The sequence below is a fragment of the Chiroxiphia lanceolata genome, chromosome 4 (genome assembly GCF_009829145.1).
Source record: "Chiroxiphia lanceolata isolate bChiLan1 chromosome 4, bChiLan1.pri, whole genome shotgun sequence".
Taxonomy (NCBI): Eukaryota; Metazoa; Chordata; class Aves; order Passeriformes; family Pipridae; genus Chiroxiphia; species Chiroxiphia lanceolata.
This window is the reverse complement of record NC_045640.1, coordinates 61210726-61229346: the sequence shown is the minus strand read 5'-3', so window position 1 is coordinate 61229346 and position 18621 is coordinate 61210726. Positions and strand designations below refer to the sequence as shown.

At 41.6% G+C, this 18621-nt stretch overlaps 1 protein-coding gene across 6 annotated transcripts in view; it reads right to left on the bottom strand.

The window, feature by feature from the left end:
- Positions 1–17190, bottom strand: part of SLC10A7 (solute carrier family 10 member 7) — a 146012-nt gene extending 128822 nt beyond the window's left edge. For 2 of the 6 annotated variants that reach the window (XM_032686610.1, XM_032686611.1), the window contains exons 1-4: positions 17043–17190; positions 13576–13658; positions 8509–8645; positions 3911–3986 (exon numbers count right to left, since the gene is read on the bottom strand). In XM_032686610.1, the coding sequence (XP_032542501.1) occupies positions 3911–3986; positions 8509–8645; positions 13576–13658; positions 17043–17142 (396 nt within the window). In that variant the 5' untranslated portion in view covers positions 17143–17190. Of the gene's footprint in view, positions 1–3910; positions 3987–8508; positions 8646–13575; positions 13659–15957; positions 16110–17042 lie in introns of all 6 variants that reach the window. The other 4 variants (XR_004356859.1, XR_004356860.1, XM_032686613.1 and 1 more) reach the window with 3 other exon arrangements.
- Positions 17191–18621: the final 1431 nt, after the last annotated feature.

The window sequence follows — 18621 nt, the reverse complement described above, 5'->3', positions numbered from 1 at the left end:
ACCCTATCAGACAAGTTGTATTTCTGCTCAACACATCAAGAACAGCTACTTCCACCAAAATAACAGGCAGAATAGCCATAAATCATCTTCCTCTCCTCAAAAATCCAAGATTTCCAGAGTGCCCAAGAGATTTCCTCTCCACTGCTTGCATCTCTCATTTGCCCATGCTTCTCTGGATAGAATGATACTAGCTCCTGGATAGTCTGAATTAGATCTTTTAATTTCTTCCTTACAAAGCTACAGAGATCTTTTTTCCCCTATAATCCCTATGAATTGTGAAGAAGGCTCTTTCCAATTCCCTAAAACAATTCACCAAACTACTCCCATATCAGAGCTAAGTGAAGATGTTAATTTTCACCCTCAGACACCAAAAGACTTGGAAGACTTTTGGCTTCTAAATGTAATGCTTCTCCCCACCATAATGCCACAGACCCAGGAAGCAAAGGTGATAACTGGCTTGATTATCTTCCCTTATTAATGACAAGGGGCTTTTGATAACGATTTCCTCTGGAATGGCCCAATCATCAAAACTATCCCCCACTTGCTCATCTACCAGGCACACTGCAAAATAATACAAAAGGGTAACGTGGTAGAGTTTCAAAGGCACACCTAACAGCTACTAAAACTAGTAATTTCAAAGTGGTATAGATCACAGGCCGGGTAATGAAATGGTGTTTAGGAAGAAATATTTTTCATTTGGACAATTTTACATTTGCACTCTCGAGTAACTGTTCAGCTGATGCATCCTTACACACAGATCAAGAGAACTAAAGTTTAGGTACACTTTTTTGATATACCATGTGTTTTAACCATCAGGGGAAAAAAAAACCACCAGAAAATTGCATGGCTGTTATTAAACGCTAACAATTAAATGATACAGATTTTTTGCTTACCTGGGTTTTTACTTACAATCCCAGAACATCAACTTTTTCACTGATGAACACAGTTTAATCTTAGAATTGTAGAATTCCTAGTATCAGACTGGGTAACCACATCTTCCTTAGCCAACAAAAGCAGGACATTTATTTTGTGTCCTTGGGCATGTATCAATTAAAAAAACAGATTCTTGTAAAGGATAATAAAAATGTCTCCCTTTTATTATCTCAGAACCAAATTCTCAAATTAATATGCAGCAAGATCCACCACACAAGTAGCTTCTAATGACATAGATTCTCTTTCTAAGCACTTGACCAAATACTTAACCACCTTGTCCCACACAAATAAAACACAAGTCTTACATAAGGTTTTTCAGCATTGATCTTCAAACAGTTCACAAAGTTGCCATTGTCCATCATAACTGACCCCAGAGACATGACACCTCACTCTGTTTTACCCAAAAGGTTAATGACAGAGCTAGAACTAGAGTTCGTGTTTCCTCAGCCCCAGATGTACCACATCCACCACGGTACAGTGTCTGACACGTCTTTGAGAATAACCCAAGTCCAAACTGACATTCAACAGTCACTCCTACTTAGACAAAGAAAACCCCAAACCCTCTATACTGTCATAACACAGTCAATTGCCACAGCTCTTAGGTGCTGTGTTTCAAGGCAACCAAAGAGGTCTCCAGAGCACTTATGGAGGGTGTGCCTGTACTCTGTAGCAGCAGGACACTTCTCAGATTAATTACTTCATGGGGAGCTTCCTCACTGCATTACTTCTGAGCAAGCTCATTTATCTTCATATTACATTATGCAGTGTAGATACACTCTCAGACAAATCAATTTCTCTAGCTAAGGGATACACACTTGACCAGGCAAAAGAAGTTTAAGAAACATTATTATGAACAAATGCTCTCACAGTACGATCATTTGTATTACCAGTTGACTCCCAGGTTTAAATTCTTTGTATATCAGAATGGATTCAAATTAAAATGAGAAAAAATGCATTGTTCTACTCATGTCAGAGAGATAAATACATCCATAACAGCTTAGGTGAAGTTTGGTAAGGAGACATGCGAGACTCTTTTCTCCCCTAGCATAAGGGATGTGATTTGCTGTTCTTCGGAAGAAAAATTAGTCTGAATGACAGAGAAGCGTCAAATTTCAAAAATACATTTCCATTGGAAACTGGTTCAAATTTGGCAGTAAGTTTGCCACACATTTTGTGTACGCTGAGTGTGTTTGTATTTTATGTACCTTCTTAGAGCCTGACTGAGAACTCTCAATTCCCAAGACCCGATTCTTGATTCGCTCTGTCTCTCTGCTGTCAGCAGCTATCTGTAAAAGTCACTACAAGGTATGCATTTTTACATTCCTGCAACATCAGAGTGGTACAGAAGAATCTGAGGGTCAAGCTTACCTTGTCAGTGATTTATACAATTACTTGTACAAGCCTCACATAATAGAAAGCATCTATTTTGCAGTTGGTATAAAACACACACCCCCTCGCCACCCTAGAAGAACGTTACCATAAAAAAGTACATTCTAATGGTCAAGAAACCAGAGCACCTCTCTCCCTCCCACATAGAAATGTTGCGTTATGTTGCTTTCAACTAACCAATCATACTGTAGTTTTTTCCCACAGGAACTTTTCCCTGTTCTAAGGATAGTACAGACAGTGCTAACACGGAATGAGCACTCACTCCATACTTCACTTAATCCTCACTGTTCACTGCGTGGCATCTTTGTACAATTTACAGCATCTACATCTAGAATCATAACTAAAAACATTCTCATTTTTCTGCTGATCACTGTTATGTACCTAAATTATTTCCTTATAGTAACTACTCCACAGCACCTCCATCAGACAGTTTTATGATCCTTGTTTCAAGGTAGCAAACTAGGAGACAGTGATATGCATCAGGATTGCCCGTAATTAGAGATGGTTGACTTGAAATACTTTGGGTCTCTCTTCAGAGGATAGAGCAATTAAACAGCACTTTGTCAGTACAAAGTACAACTTCAATCTAGTTCATGTGTTTTCAAAGCTGACATTAATCGGTCCCAAGAGTCTGAACTCAGAAAATGAGTTCACAACTAACGGCCATATTTAAAACACATGGTTGAAGTGACTCACTCAACCTCACACAGGAGTTCTATAGCTGAATTAAGATTTTTCTTTAATCCTTCAGAATGGCATCCCAACAGCCATGGCTTTAAAACCCAATCTCAGTGTTAATTCTCTCCCTTCCTCACCTACTAGGTCTCATCCACCTTCATCAGTTATAAGGAAGCAGATCTAAAGGAAACAACCTCATTAATTAGCACAGCTGGATTAATTTCCCAAATGCCATTTACCTGGCCTTCCTGAAAATAGCAAGTGCTTTGTGGATAAAGAAAGAGTCTGAAATTACATCAGCATATACCATTTTAGGGCAGAAATTTAACATGACCAAACTGAGGTTACACCAACAACTTCAATTCCAACATTTCCTACCTGTTGAGAACTTTGCATTGCATCACTGTCTGAGAACTCCACGTTCCCTGAATTTTCACTTCATGCAGTCTCAAATAAAATACAAGATTTAAATCAATGTTTGTATCTCCATCTCACTTGCTACGCTTGCAGCTTCGAGCTTGAATTCCTACTACAGGGTCTCTTAATACCATCCAAACAATCTCTCCAAGGGCAGATCTTCAACAGAAAGCTAATGGTGTATGAGATAACCAGTACACAGTACAGGAACATTATATGGTTAGGAATTACAGCGCATCAACAAGCAGAAATCTCCTAACATTAATTTCTATCAGAAATCTTTCTATCATCTCAGAAAACTGAGCTGCTTTCAGTTTGACCAATGCCAGTAGAAAACATCACTATTTCCTGTTTGACACCAACACAATAACCAGCTTTAATTCTAGGATTTTTTACGTTGCAGTCTGGGCTTTGCCACATGAGCTCATCGGAAATAAATAATTGTTCAAACTTCTTTTTAAAAAAAGCATTCAAAGACAAAATGAAAACTCACCTCATTTCCACCAACAGCTTTGGTTAAAATTACAGCAGAAGACACAGGAGGTGGCATGCAGCCTACTGTCTGCAAGCTGAAAACAACAAAAAGAATGTTACAGTCCTTATGCGGTACAAACACTAAGCAACATAAAACCTTAAAATACCAAATAGCTGAGTAGAAAGTCTTAGCACCAGCACAATGTAACCAGTTTGCAGCCAGTTCAGCCCTGCACTAGCTGGCAGGACTTCTACAGAGGATTTTCTCTTACCAACCGGCAGTGAAGAGTCATGTCACCATTCAAAAAAGCACAAATGCTTAATATCTCTGTGACTCCATTTCCCCAATTAAGTACTGTATCTACCATTCACAAAGATCTCTATGCATCTGTCACAGACAACTGCATTCTTGTTCTGATGTAGTAAAGTTGGTAGTGTGTTCTGAGATATCTGTAGCTATTTGGAAAAAAAAATTAGAAATAAGGATGTAAACTCCTATTTTCTTGAAAAGCTGTTCAGTGATAAAAACATTTACTGCAAAGTAGAAGAGCCAGATAACCAGGCTTACTGTTTCAGGTTCTCTCTACACTTTTTTTGTCATCAATCCCTTTAAAAAAAAAATTGAAAAAAAAAATCACACCTAAGCTCTCTACACCTGAACATTAAAAGGCCATCAAATGTTTAATTTTATGCACTTGATAAAATCACTTCTTGATAAAAATCACCTGACTACCATCAAAACATCACCACCTTTCTCCTGCACTTTAGAAATCTAAGATATACTATTATTATTGTCATTTTTTTGCATTGTTTGTGCAGCAAAGTTATTGATGTAGATAGCAAATGGTTTTACAAAGTAAGAAAAAGAGTGGGTGGTGAGCTTTCCTTTGTTTTCAAAGACAGTCCACAAAAACTGGTTATTACAAAAATTAGCTCTATCAAACATGTATTTAGAAACAACAAGAACATCACACAATAGATTGCAATTAATTTGGGGGGGAAAGTAAAATAGGGCTTCTGAAGAAAAACTGTGTTGACTTAGAAGGGACAGCAAAGCATGGAACAGGACACTTTGCAAAAGCCCCAAGAGCATGGAACCTACGTGTGGTTTCAAGTATTGGAGGTTGAAATGGTATTCCAGTTCAGAACAATGAATTACTGGTGGTGAACTACTCTACACTTGTAACCATGTCACTCCATTCCCGAGAAACAGAGTGTCGAAAAGCTGTAGCAAACAGAAGTATTAAAACCGGGCAACAGGGAGCATATTACAGTGCAATTGATACTCTGCAAATATACAAAAAGCTTAAAGAGAAGAAACAGGTAAGTGACACTGACGGTATTCAGTCTGTCAGCTACAGACACTGTGGAAAAGGAAAGAGGCAACCAATGTAAACATCATATAAATCCAATCACAAAGTGCCAAGCACCACCTTGGAAGTATATAATATAGTGAAATAAGCTATGGCAGCAGAGAGTTGTCAGCACTTAGCAGAATAAGCTCATATTGAAAAGAAAAGAAATGCAGGCAAAAGAAATGGTGTGGAAGAATTTGGAAACATATGAAAATACACAGCAGACAAACACATGGCGATTCTGATGTCCATCCCCTACTCTGGTTGTGACAGTTATCTCTCTTCTGTGAGGCACCAGCTCCTTGAACTTCTCACCTGCACTAGTAAGGGTGGATTAAGCTCAAAGTTATCCAGAGAGGTACAGAATGTGTGCAAGGGCATTCATCTCAGCTGGCAGGGATTTTCCACACTACAAGGGAAAGATTTAATAATACAATCTCTGTTAACCCTCTCAAATTGAAAATAACACTTTTGGAATTAAAAATAAAAATCAGTATCAAGCAATGGTTTAAATATTCTTCATATAAAAATATTAATCTAAAAAAAACTGGTACACACTAAACGGAAATACTTTAAAACATGCACCTGTGAATTTTTTCTTGCTTTGCATCAACTGTACACAATACTACCAATATATAAAGAGATTCCTCTAATGGCCAGCTACAAATTAGCACAGATCAAAACCAACCAACTGCAACATTCCACTGGTTCAGGCCATACTATGACTACTAACATCAGGGGTCCAAATGCTGTTCTGCTGATAACACTACAGACAACTGAGCAGTAGGGTCTGAAGTCACACATTGTACATATGGAAGCTTCAAATCCATATCTTATACCCAGTCTTTGCATCTCGTGTCTTACCACTTGTACTGCAAATGCTATATGCTAAAAGTGGCAGAAGAGGTGCAAACATTAATAACTGCTTCATGCTCCTTTTCAAAGGGATACTGTCAATGCAAAATCTAGTCAGCTAACCAAAAACTTAACTTGGGATGATGCCAGTTTCTCCTCACATTTACCCCTGAGCTGGAGAAACACAGATGAAAAAGTGGTACCATCTGAATCTGCCTCTCAAATAACACAGCAAAACAGATCATCACACAGGATGGGAGAATCTACCATGCATTCTGAAGCAAGATGGGAAAAGTACTGTGGGCTGTTCCCTGCAGGCATAACCTTGTATAGAGAGTAGTGGAGGACTCCAGACCCCAGGGGAGCCACCCTGTTAAAGGGTGCTCCATGCCCTTGGGAGCACATGCCTATTTTTCCAGGCCTTTGTGACAGCTATCAATCAACTTTCACTACAAGCTGTGCTAAACGTGTGATAACTTTGCCAAAACCTATCTTGTTCCATTCCTGTTTTCATCAGTGTTTCTAAGGGAATAAAAATTACAAATGTGGGGTATTAGGATGAACTTTTGGTTACACAGAGTGGCCACAGCACAACCAGTTCCTCAAATCTGCTCCTCACACTTACACAGGGACCTGCTTTAAAATGTTTTTCTAGAGTTAGGACAGAGCTCAGTATCTTCTGCACCTGCATCACACTGAAGGTACAGCTCCCATCAGGCTCCCTTTGCAGTGCCTGCTGCTCTGGGCATATCCTGAACAACAATATTTATCAAGAAAGTAGTCTTAAAAACATTAAAAAAAAACCCAACCAAGCTACCTTCACTAAACACCTCAACCTGATCATTCTTTGAATGAAGCCTCAATACAACAGAGTTAATGCACTAAAAGATTAAACACAGCCAAATCAGAAATAGTACTCAAGGAACAAGTGCTTGAAAGGTAGCTTGAAACATGCAGAAGTATACCAGCTCACTGGTAAGACACAGACACACCTTCATGAAAAATGAGGATGGTTTTGGCTCCACAGTTAGGGGGATAAACACAAAAGTTTTTGGGTTTTGTTTTTTTTTTTTTTTTTTCTTTTTTACAAAATTACATACAATGTTTAGTTCTACACACAGTTTCACAGGTGTGTATGTATATATATATATATAGCTGTATTTGTGCATGTAACAGATCATGTCCCTTAAATACTAAGAACGCAAGTGGCATAAGAGTCATCAGAAAGGAGGGATAAGAATTGCTTCAAGGAACCAAAAACCCCACAAAAACCTCTTTCACCTTGCACTTCAGCAATTGAAACTCCCCTGGATGAGAAAGGAATTTTAGCAACTGGGGAAAATCATGTCTCATCTGAGAAAAAATTTCACAATTGTTTTACTTTAAAGAATACCCTTTACTGCAAATAGCTAAATAAAAAGGAACATCGTATAGCAATCTCATTATTTCCTTGATTTACTAAGGCTGTTAAGCAAAACAGTGTCAACTTTTAAATGATGTCATCTCAATTTCACCTTCTCACTATCACTGGGACCACTTCACACTTGGTGGAACACCTGGAGAAGCCACTTGAAACAAAACAAAATGCTCTTTCAGGTTTAGGCCTTGTAAAAACAAACATGAGCAGCTTTTTCATTAAACTTTTAAGACAAGGAACTCCCCAAGCAATGTTTCACCAAGCAGTAAGAAACAATGTGTAGTTTTCTAAAATAATTGATTTTTACTTTCCAGTATAGCTGCATGGTGCTAAGTATTGACCTTCCATTCTAAAAAAAAAAAAAAAAATGAATAAAACCACCTTTTTATTTTTTTGATTTTACATAAAATCTATCACAAGTACACCATCAATGCAGCTGTGGAAGCACACATTGGCAGAGTATACCTAGCATTTAAAATTCACTGTTTTCATAGTATCTAACTTAGATTCTGCTCATCTCAAAGTTCTTCTCCTACAAAAACTTTACTTTTCCCACCCCCAACATATTTAGCTAGGAGCAGATACTAGAGACGTGCAAGAAATGCTCAATACAGACTATTTAAAAACAGAAGAACAGTATGTGGCATACACAATACCTATTCACTGACTTCTGTTTTTCCTTCACCATTCCTTTTCTTCCCTCCACATCACCCTTAAGACCCATCACTTCAGCTGTGCTTCATGACAGAGAAAGCCAACCTGTTGCAAGCTCCCTACATATGAGACTATCTGATCAGACTTTCTAAAAACGAGACCAAGTTCCTGAAAGGATAATCTTGTGCACATACTTTGTTTCAGGCAGCAAAGTGCTGAAGCATAAAATGAACCAGCAAAATCTGTTTACAATACAACAAAACATCCACTGTAGGATAAGCAGCCCTTTAAGACGACAGCTACAAACATATTTCACTCCATTATGCTTAAACATACCCTTTTAAAAGCCATTCATTTATGGGTGTGATTGATAATAGCTGAAGAAAGACCCATATTGCTGTTGGGAAGAACACAAGTGTAAAAATCTGGACAAAAAGGTGTAGTTTCACATGCATCAAAGCACTTGTCAGCTCCTGCAAAAGAAAAAGAAGAGAGGAAGTTGCAGTCATAACAGCTGAAGTAAGATCACGTTTGTGCTTTTAAAACTAGGATCGTCTTTATAATACAAAGAGAGTGCATGTCAAAAAGGCACCTTTAGGGATCATCTGATCTTCCTCTTTAATAATGAAGTACATCCAGACAACATAAAAGCTCTATCTGCTCCTGGGCATTTTTCCAAAAGAATTGTCCACCACTTCAATAATAGTGTAGCTCTCACAACAGCAGCTTTTCAGCAGGCAGCCTTAGCACTTTGTCACTGCTTCAAAACCTGTGTTAACTACACTGGCAGCTGTTTACTTAACTGACTGCTGATATCAAGAGGCATGAAAACTTGTAGTGCACACATGATTTCAGGTTCTTCTAGTCTAAATAGGGCCACAGACTGTGATTCTCATTTATACTGTAAAAAAAAAAAAAAAAAAAAAAAGAGAGAGAGATGTTTACATTACCAAGCATTCACTTGTGGTGGGTTTAAGAAAGAATAACAAACATAAAAAGAAAAGTATTTGGTTGCAAACTCATAATTTATTGTATCAACAGGTAGGAAATTTACAGAAAAAAAAATTAGGCTGACGATGAATAGCAAAGACAGAACACCAAGACCATAACAAGCTAACAACAGCTAAGCCATAAACTTCAGAGAAATAAAGTGCAAAACACCACTGGAGACTCAGAAAACAACAAAGAAAAATTTAATTTTAAATAGTGTAAGAGTACAGAGGTTTTTGAGTACAAGGAAAGAGCCATGCACATTTCAGCTCATTTCAACTCTCACAGACTGAGAATAAAATTTCCTTTTCCCTCTCTCTCAAAGTAATTCACGCTCTTTTCAAGGAAACAACGCAAAAGAACTGATGGCACTTTTATTCAAAACCTAATTTGCTAGGATTCTCCAGCTATCTGACACTCCAGATGCATTAAATATATATACATGTATGTTTTAAAAAGTGTAGTTTCATCTACAGTAAGGCAGCAGCCAATCTTCAAATGCCACCCTGTCTCAGCTTCAAAACAGTTGAACTTTCATGAAACACAATAAAATACTGCATTTTTGACCATCCAAATACCCACGGACGTTAACTATACATCTGGAAGTACAAACAATTCAGCACTGTGTCCTTGTTACTTTACTTTTCATAATAAAATTAAGTCCCGAATTTGGATTAGGGGGGAAAAAAAAAAGAAAAAGAAAATACACATCCATACATATCCTATTCTTGAGGTTATACAAAACATGGAACTGAAACATACCTCTTGATCAAATTTTACTTAGAAAGTATTGTTACATTCAGTGCTTGGTTAACTGAACAAAACAGCATTTTTTTTTAAGCAGGCAATATCACTGCACAAAGAAATAGGCCTTCTTCACACACAACCTGTCACAGTACCTATGGTGTTTTGAACAGTTTCACTGAAGTACTGTTTCATTTTATCTCAATAAGAAAGCAAAAATGAAACATCTACAGGTATAAAGAGGTATTCTGTACAGAAACAACAGACACCTGGAAATACCTACATAAAAGTGGCCATTTTAGAAGTAAATAACACAATTGGAAGAAAACAAAGTAAGTGACTTCTTCCAGCAAAGCTGCCAAGTGACCTTCAGCCCTGGATTTTGCAGTGGATTGGGGGTACCCATGAAGGTACCCCCAGTCCAGGCACCGTCACATATACGGAAGTGCTCTTTTAATTTCCTATTTCTACTATTGGAAAATGCCTTAAAACCAGATGGTTTTAAGAAGATTCTATGATACTTCCAAAAGCAAAATCCAAACCAAAAACTTGGGAAAGCCTCATTGGAACTTCAAGGGAGCAAGGAAGGTGATACAACACAACCAACCCACTGCATGAAGGAATGCTGTATTAGTGGAACAGGTCCTTGCAGATCTAAATAAACAGTCTGGAAAATGTCTCTAGTGATTACCTTTGAGGATATAGTTATTTAGAATAGTTATTATTATAATAGTATACCTTAGACTGTATGATCACAGAACAAATGCTGAGGCAAACAGCCTTCATCCTCTTAAGCAATCCACAAGGGCTCTCAAAAAAGCAGAAGTCTCAAAAACGTTACTGGAAGCTGTTAGTTATGACTCCGTTTCTTCACGCCAGATAGAACAGGTTACCTTGTCTTCCCCAGTATTTCAGACCCTTTGGGGAGTTTATCCTATCCCCTGACTGGTCAGTGTGGGTCTGTACTGCCCTCCAGCCATGCTTAGGATGGTCATAGCTGGACTCCTCTGAGCAAATACCCACACAGAGCAAACAGTGTTTTCAGTGGCTTGCCAAATTCCTCATTGAAACGGATAACTCAAGTATGTGACTTAATTTCTGGGGCCCTATGGGGCCAAGAATCTGCTTTAAAAGAGCAAGCTATCCAGTCCCTGAAAACTGAAATAGTCTTATATTAAGGTGGAATCAAATGTTCTTGTCATTCCTAAACACGGACTATTTCCACGAGTGTAAGAGGACCTCAGTCACCTCTAGTTCTGAAAATGTAACAAGGCCATGCACAGACAGGCTCTACTTGAATGTTGGCAATTATTTTGTAAAACGCTTTCTGAACACATTAGCAAACTTTTTGAGCACATGCTTTCACAGCAGATAACACCAGAAGTGTAACCTTAAAAGAGCATCAGTTATTTCTCATTTTGTCAGATTTATGAGGTCTTTGTTCACACTTCTACAACTTTTTATCCTTTCATAAAGCGTATCAAACACTTGTTTCCATCTAACTAATACATTATCCAAAGTAGAACAGCCAGCACAAGATCAAGAATAAATAAAGACAAAGGCAGAAACTATTTAATTTGCAATCCAGTAAAAAAGTGTATTAACTGACTAATAATACCACCTTTAGGTTGTGCCTTAAACAATTAAAACATGCCCCAAAAGTATTTTAATAAGATCACGACTTGGCCTGCTAACACATTTAAGGATTGGTTTTAACACAGACTTTAGGAAGTAACAGTAGAAGGTACAATGAGTGAAATGGTTTTCTTCCTCTCTATCTTCTACCCCCACGGTAGAAATTGAGGAAAGGCTTAGCTTTTTCCTGAAACATAAAGCTGGATATACAGCACCAGCCCTAACTGCTGCTCCCAAAAGAATCTGAGATCTGGACCTGGACATAAACATCCACTCCTGTAAAAGCTTCATATACATCAATATATTGCTTTTAGTACCACAGATGAAAAGAAGTTATGCAAGTGCAAAGTAGGACATGACATATTGCCCAGGAAACTGTCAGTCATGTCCCCTTAACTGGAAAAAGTTAGAGGTACACTAGCATTGAGAATCTAATCAAGACTTTGATAATGCTATTGATTTCTCTCACAGCTGCTTTACAAATATAAAGTTTCAAGGACACAAACTAGTGAAAGGGAAAGAAATTTTACTTTTTTTTTTTTCCATGCAAAGATTCCTAAACCTGAAAGTAGAAAACTCCACTCATTAATTCTACTCAGGTTTGTATTTTGGGTCCTCTTCTCTGTGGAAGAAAGTGCCTCTCCACAGTCTGTTTCCTTTAGGATTAATTACCATCCCAGGCAAATAGATAACATGGTTCTTCCTGCATCCCCATAGGACCACAAGGCTCTAAATAACTGCTGCAGAATTGACTAAAGTTACTTCACTAACATTGTGTCCCAGCAGAGCTAGAGGTCCTAGTGCCAGAACTGCCAGCAGAGAGTGGAGGAGAGGGCAGCCATCAATTCAAACACCACTATAATCACAGTACAGGTTTAGAAACATCTTTGTTGAGTGCACACTGCTCACCCAAATCCCATTTCACCAGGAGATAACTGGACAACATCGTGATGATCCTTTCAGGCACTAATATCATGCAACATATGAGTAACATCACCTGTTAGCACAGCCAACAGCATAAAAGGAACCAAAAAAACTAGACTAGCAGAGACATGCAGTGTCTCACTTCAGCTCTGGCTGCTCCTTCTCTTCTTGGCATATAGCCATCATTTCCTTTCTCCATGCCTCCTCTATACAGCACTAAGAGGTTCTCCCCTTCGTCTCTTCTGACTCACAGGTTGTTTCTCTTTGAAAAAGCATGTGACACAAAATTTTAAACAAATCTCAGTGCCTGTGATATGTAGCAGAGCATAGGTACTTCAAATCCTCCTGTCCACAACTAAATCCTATAGGAAAAGATTGCCAAGACTTTGTACCTGTGTATTGGTGTTGCACCTGCAGAGGAACCCTTTTGTGCTGATCCTGGCTGCTGTCCTGTCCCTACACAATCTAGAAACTTAAAGCCACCAGGTCTTTGCTTCTATCAGTCCAATAGTGACCAGCATAAAGAGTTTTACCTGGACAACACACCACCAGGTGAGCTGAGGCACAGTGAGCTCACACTTTACCTTTGTGTCCCAGAGAGGCATGGAGAGTTCACATAGTCCCTCTCTACCTGCTGCCCTACTAAGTTCTCCCCTAGGACTCAAAAGCTTTCTGGCCTGTTTCTCAGCTAAGAAGAAGGATAGCTAAAGTGTAGAAGGGTTGGCAGAAGGCAGGTGCTAGTGCACTCCTGGACCTCACCCTAATTTGAGTTTGGGACACATCCAGGGTGTAGATCCAGTCTCAAAAGTTTGCTCATCACTTCCACTTAGGTAAAGCCCTGCCAAATCAAACAACCCCCTCCTCTATGGATGCGTTACATTTATTCACACTCTCCTTCTCATCATCTTCATTACTTTGTGAAGAACTTTCTGAAAACAAGGAGAGTTATTCCGTAAATTTCTAAAATTTATCTTCTCTTATTAGCCATTCCCCTAGCACCACCACCAACAGCACAGTCATTCAATATTCTAATTACATTCAAACCTGATCAAAAGGAACACAAAACTTTTTAAAGCATAACAAGAATGAAGCCATGAGAAATTACAGTACCTCAGTTTTTAAGGAGAGTCCACTGTTAAAGAATATAGCTGAAACGGCAATGTAAGTTATGGTAATTTCTGGTTTCAAGGGTCCTAAAAAATATAGACATAGAGAACAAAGTGAATTATAGTAAAAGAGATAATGATATGCTTATACTGTATCAAAGTAAATGAGAATACTTAGAAAAATACATGGAGAAAATATAACCATTAATGTCTCTAATAAAAAGAATGGGGTTTCTATTAAGTTAAAGAAAGCATGCTGTTCATTTTTAAATAAAAGCAAACCAGTGAGGGGAGAGTGAGTTATGATTCATAAAAATTTGGCTACTGTGATTAGAGCTCATAGAGAACTAACAGGTAAATTCTGGAAATTTGAAAATGGAGAATTTTTCACAGCTCTGTCATCAGAGTATCTGCATCTGCAAACTCAAACCATACACTCGAATAAAAATATTAGCTGCTACCTGCACAAGGCCATTGATATCATTCACATATTTACCTCTTACTTCTTGCCCTACAACACACACCTGTCTGGCTGCCTGCACAGAGGAAACCAAATCATATGTTGCAATGATTTCCTCGGGGCAATACAGTTCTGCACTATTCCCTAACAACAGGGCTGTGGCAAAATGGATCACGTCAGCCCTACAATAAAACATTTCAGACACTGCTGCAGTGAGATCAGCAAGGGCAGATGCCTGCACCTCCAAGGGTTCCACTATATTAAAGGCTTACATTTGTATATATTTATATACTTTTTTCAGGGACATTAAAATAAAATATTTTTTACGCTCCTATAAAAATGATGAATTCTCTTAATACACTGTGCCTTCAGAGGCCACCGAAATGTATATACTTGGTTTTTCATGAGCATTCAACCAGATACTATATTAGAAAGGAAATATTAGCAGTCTACTTAGAACTAAAGTAATATCCTAACTCTACAAGTGACCAGAAGGTGTCATGAGCAAAACTGCAGGAGCAAACAAGCAACCCCTTTACTCGACATTCCAGAAGAGAAGAACCTTTCTGCTTTCTCGGATGAATGATACATTGATGGTCACACTGGAGTCACATCAATGATCCTTAAACTAGGGGGATTTGATTGTACAAATCAAATTTGCATCCCAAGTCATTTAAACCCAAATCCTACTCTCAGTGAGAACTCCACTGATGAGACACTAAAACTATATGTGTCAAATACAAAAACCAAAAAATTACCCAAACAACACATATGAAGCCTAAGGAAAAAACCAGGACAGGAAATTCAGGAGTTAAAGTTGCAACCAAGCACGTGGCTAGTTGCAAAATTATGGCATGTTACCTGAATAGATGTAGGGGGAAAAAGACAGAAAGATTGCATAAATATATCTAGCTATACAGAAAACTGTATTTTATATGCACAATTCCATGGTTTTTCTAATCTTATTGAAGATTAGAGCATATATGAACATGCATACACACTAGGCAGACAGGCAGTGGGTTAGTCTGGCTAAATTAGGGGTTCTTCCAGGACTCAGTTGTGGGGTTTTTTTAGGGTTTTTCACTGGGCTACCTGAACTCCTTTCACAGGAGAAACCTCTATCACTTGAGCAGCCACACACTCATGGAGCACAGGGAACTCTGGTCACAACAGATCCCCTTCATCTCTGGTCATTTCCTGGTCAGAAAAGTTCTTTTAACAAAGGAACTAAATGGGCTCATTTATCAAATAAGAAAGCACACAAAAAGGGCTTGGCTTATGTCCTGAAGGTGACAACAACACAAATCTTTGTTATTTATGGCACAGTGTTCCACTGGTAGGAATGCTGGGCCATCTATACCATTCAGTAAGGTCCTGCAAATTACAGTGCATGGTTATGACAGCTGGAAGAAGACAAAACTAAGGTTTCTTCATACATGGATATTTCCCATCTCCCACCTCTTCCTGGTTTTAAAAAGAAATTTTTTTTTCCTCAGAACACTGGGACCACACAGCTCCAGAAGAGGTATAACCACTTTGGGGAACACGTGCTCACTAGTTTCAATCAACACTCACGAGACTTTTAAAGTAAGCTGTCCCAGGAACAATACCATGTCAGAGCCTGACATCTCTTTGCAGTAGGATACTTAAATTAAGTGCTCCATCATAGTGCTTCCATGGAGGAAGTTAGCTGAAGGAAAATTATTTCCTATTCTAGTTAAAAGGATCTCCCACACTGCTGTTAACAATCAGCATGACAGTCAAACCAGAAATGGACAAAACACCTCTTATCAATTTAAAATTGTCTTTAAGGCCTGCTGAAAACAAAGCATGGATCCTGCAAGATCCCCACGTGGGTCCTATTCATCTATGCAAAACAGCACACACATGTTAGAAGGAATCCCTGCACAGCAGGAATTTGCCTACCCTGAACTCCATGAAGTACCGGAGCCTTAGTTGACACAGCAAGTGTTCAGAGCCATATTTTTTTAAGTCAACTTTCTTTTTTTCCCAGAAGGTAAGAGAGGGAAAAAAGGTTGGCTCCTCAGTGAGAAGCTGTCTATCCTCAAACTTCTGCTCTGTTAAGGAAAAAAAAATATCTATGCATATAAAAGCCCAGCTAGATTCTTCCTCCCCTCACATAACATGGAATTACTTAAGGAATTCTGTTCAAGTGTTCTACATTCCTTTTCTTAAATCTTCAGAGAACAATTAAGGAAAAAAACCATAAAATTTAACTTGTCCTTGAAAATTGTAAACACGTGGAGCTGAAGTTCCAATGAAAACTGACCAGAAGATGCTACCAGCATTTATCCTTAAAGATACACTGTTTATGTTCAAATAACATTGGATATTTCATCAGCTCCTGTTACACGAAACACACAAGACCTCCCTGCTTAGCAAAGGGCAAACCTTTCTTCTGCTTTGCTCACTGTAAGCATCTGACACCACTTCGCATAGGATCGTTTTCACTGTTTGCCCTCATCTTTCGTGAAGAAGTAAGAGGGAACGACGAAAGGAAAAATAAAATGCAAAACTTCAAAATACAAGTGTACTACTATAAAGTAAAAGTCTGGCACCTGAGAATTTACAAGTTACATCTCCGGGCAAGCTCACGGATGGCATAATTCCACACACTGAACTGCGAGGACTTTTATGCCCAGAGCTCTGGAAGTTACGACTTAGTTTAAGCCGGGGCACATCCACAGCAAGTCACTCCTCACCTCCCACCACCACTAACCCAAAAAAGAGCAGGACGCTACTCCAGCCACCGGCACAGCGCCGGGAAAACACCCACGGGGACAACACACCTGGAAACACTTCCCGGGTGCCCGCGGAGCAGTGACCGAGGGGCAGGCGGGGAGAGGGAGCTGCTGAAGGGGCAGGGACCCCGCACGGGCGGGGCGGGAGGGGTAGGAGCCAAAGCACCGCGGGGCTCTCGGGGCGGTCCCGAGGGGTCCCGGGCTGCGGCGGCTCCGGTGCCCCCGCCGGGGCGCAGCGCCCGCACTCACCGCCTTTGACGCCGACGCCGGGCTCCAGCCGCGCCACCGCGATCACCAGCACAATCCCCAGGATGAACCACTCCTTCCGCAGCCGCTCCAGCAGTCCCATGGCGCTGCCCGCCGCCCGGCGCGGCTGGGCTGGGCTCGGGTGGGCTCGGCTCGGCGCGGAGCTGCGCTCGGGGCGGGGCGCGGCCCCACCGCCCGCCGGCAGGGCCAGCCGGATCCGCTCACAGGAAAAGTCTCACCCACCGCCGCCATCGCTACCACGCACCTCCTAATAGGCGCGCACACCCCGCGCTGCCGCTCACCCGCCCGACTGCGCGCAGCGCCTGCCCCCCCCCCACGCCCCCGCCGGCTTCGGCCGCCCCCTCGCCGCCCCGCACCCCCGCGCCGAGGCGGGAGCGGCCACCGCACGCCGCGGTGGCGCAAACGGGACGGGCGCCGTGGTGGCCGCTGCCGGTCGGACGGGCCGGGGGGAGCGCGGCGCGCACAGTCGGTCCGGGCGGGCGGGCGGGCGCGGGGCTGGGCGTGCGCGGCGGGGCGGGACGGGACGGGCGCGGCGGGTGCGTGCGCGCTGCTTTGGTACATTACAACGCCCGCGTGACGCCCGGCGCTTGACGCGCGGGAGGGCGGGCGCGAGCCGGGAACCGCCAGGATCGGGATCCGGGAATGTCGCCAGGAGGGCGGGCGGGGGCTGGGGCTGGCAGTGTAAATACCCACAGCCGGGCTCCCCGCCAGCCCGTGTCGCGGGAGCGGGGAGCGCCGGGCGGGTGGGGGCAGCCCCCGTGTCACGGACCTGTCCCCAGAGCGCGCACACGCCCGCCCGTCCCGTCTCCCGGGCGGCCACGGACACGTGGATCGGGATCGCACGGGACTTCACGGGAGCGGAGGGGGACGCCTGTCTGTCCGCTCGGGGCAGACCCAAAGGCAGCTGCCCAGCCCGCGGGAGAAGCCCCTGTCGCGACATGCCGACAGCATCGCCCGCGGTGTGTCCCGCGGAGCGCCCGCCGGGACAGCTGCTTCCCAGCGGCGGGCGGTTCCCTGGTTTATCTCGGCGCTAAACACATTTCCATTAAAACGGAATGTCGTAAAAACTCATTCCGGTGCTCGACCCGCGCTCTCCATTCCCTATTCCCCTCTTGTCGCGCGTGCCCTATGGATTCATCAGCCCAGCCCTTGCCAGGCTACGACCCCCGCCCTCCAAACCGCATTAACGAGGAAATGATAAAGCGGGAGACGCTCTATCATCCAGCTGCTCCCATCAGCGGCTGTTGGTCCCGCAGGTCCCACGCACACGGCAGCCCTCCCGCGGGATTCCCAAATATTTACGCAAGTTTATACTGGACAGCCCCTGTCGATGTGTTTAGGCTTCAAGGAATAGCCCTACCACAGGCTTTCTGCTCTCTGCTATCGAGGAAATACATGTGTACAGCTCAAAAGCTCAGCTGCGATCTCCAAGAGGTGTCCTGTGAGGTTCACTTGTGTAAACATGGATACATCATAGCTGGAATTTTGAAATACGGAGGGAACATGCCTTCTCCCACCCCCAAGTGGATCAAAAACGTGCGGTTTAAAATGATTACTCATT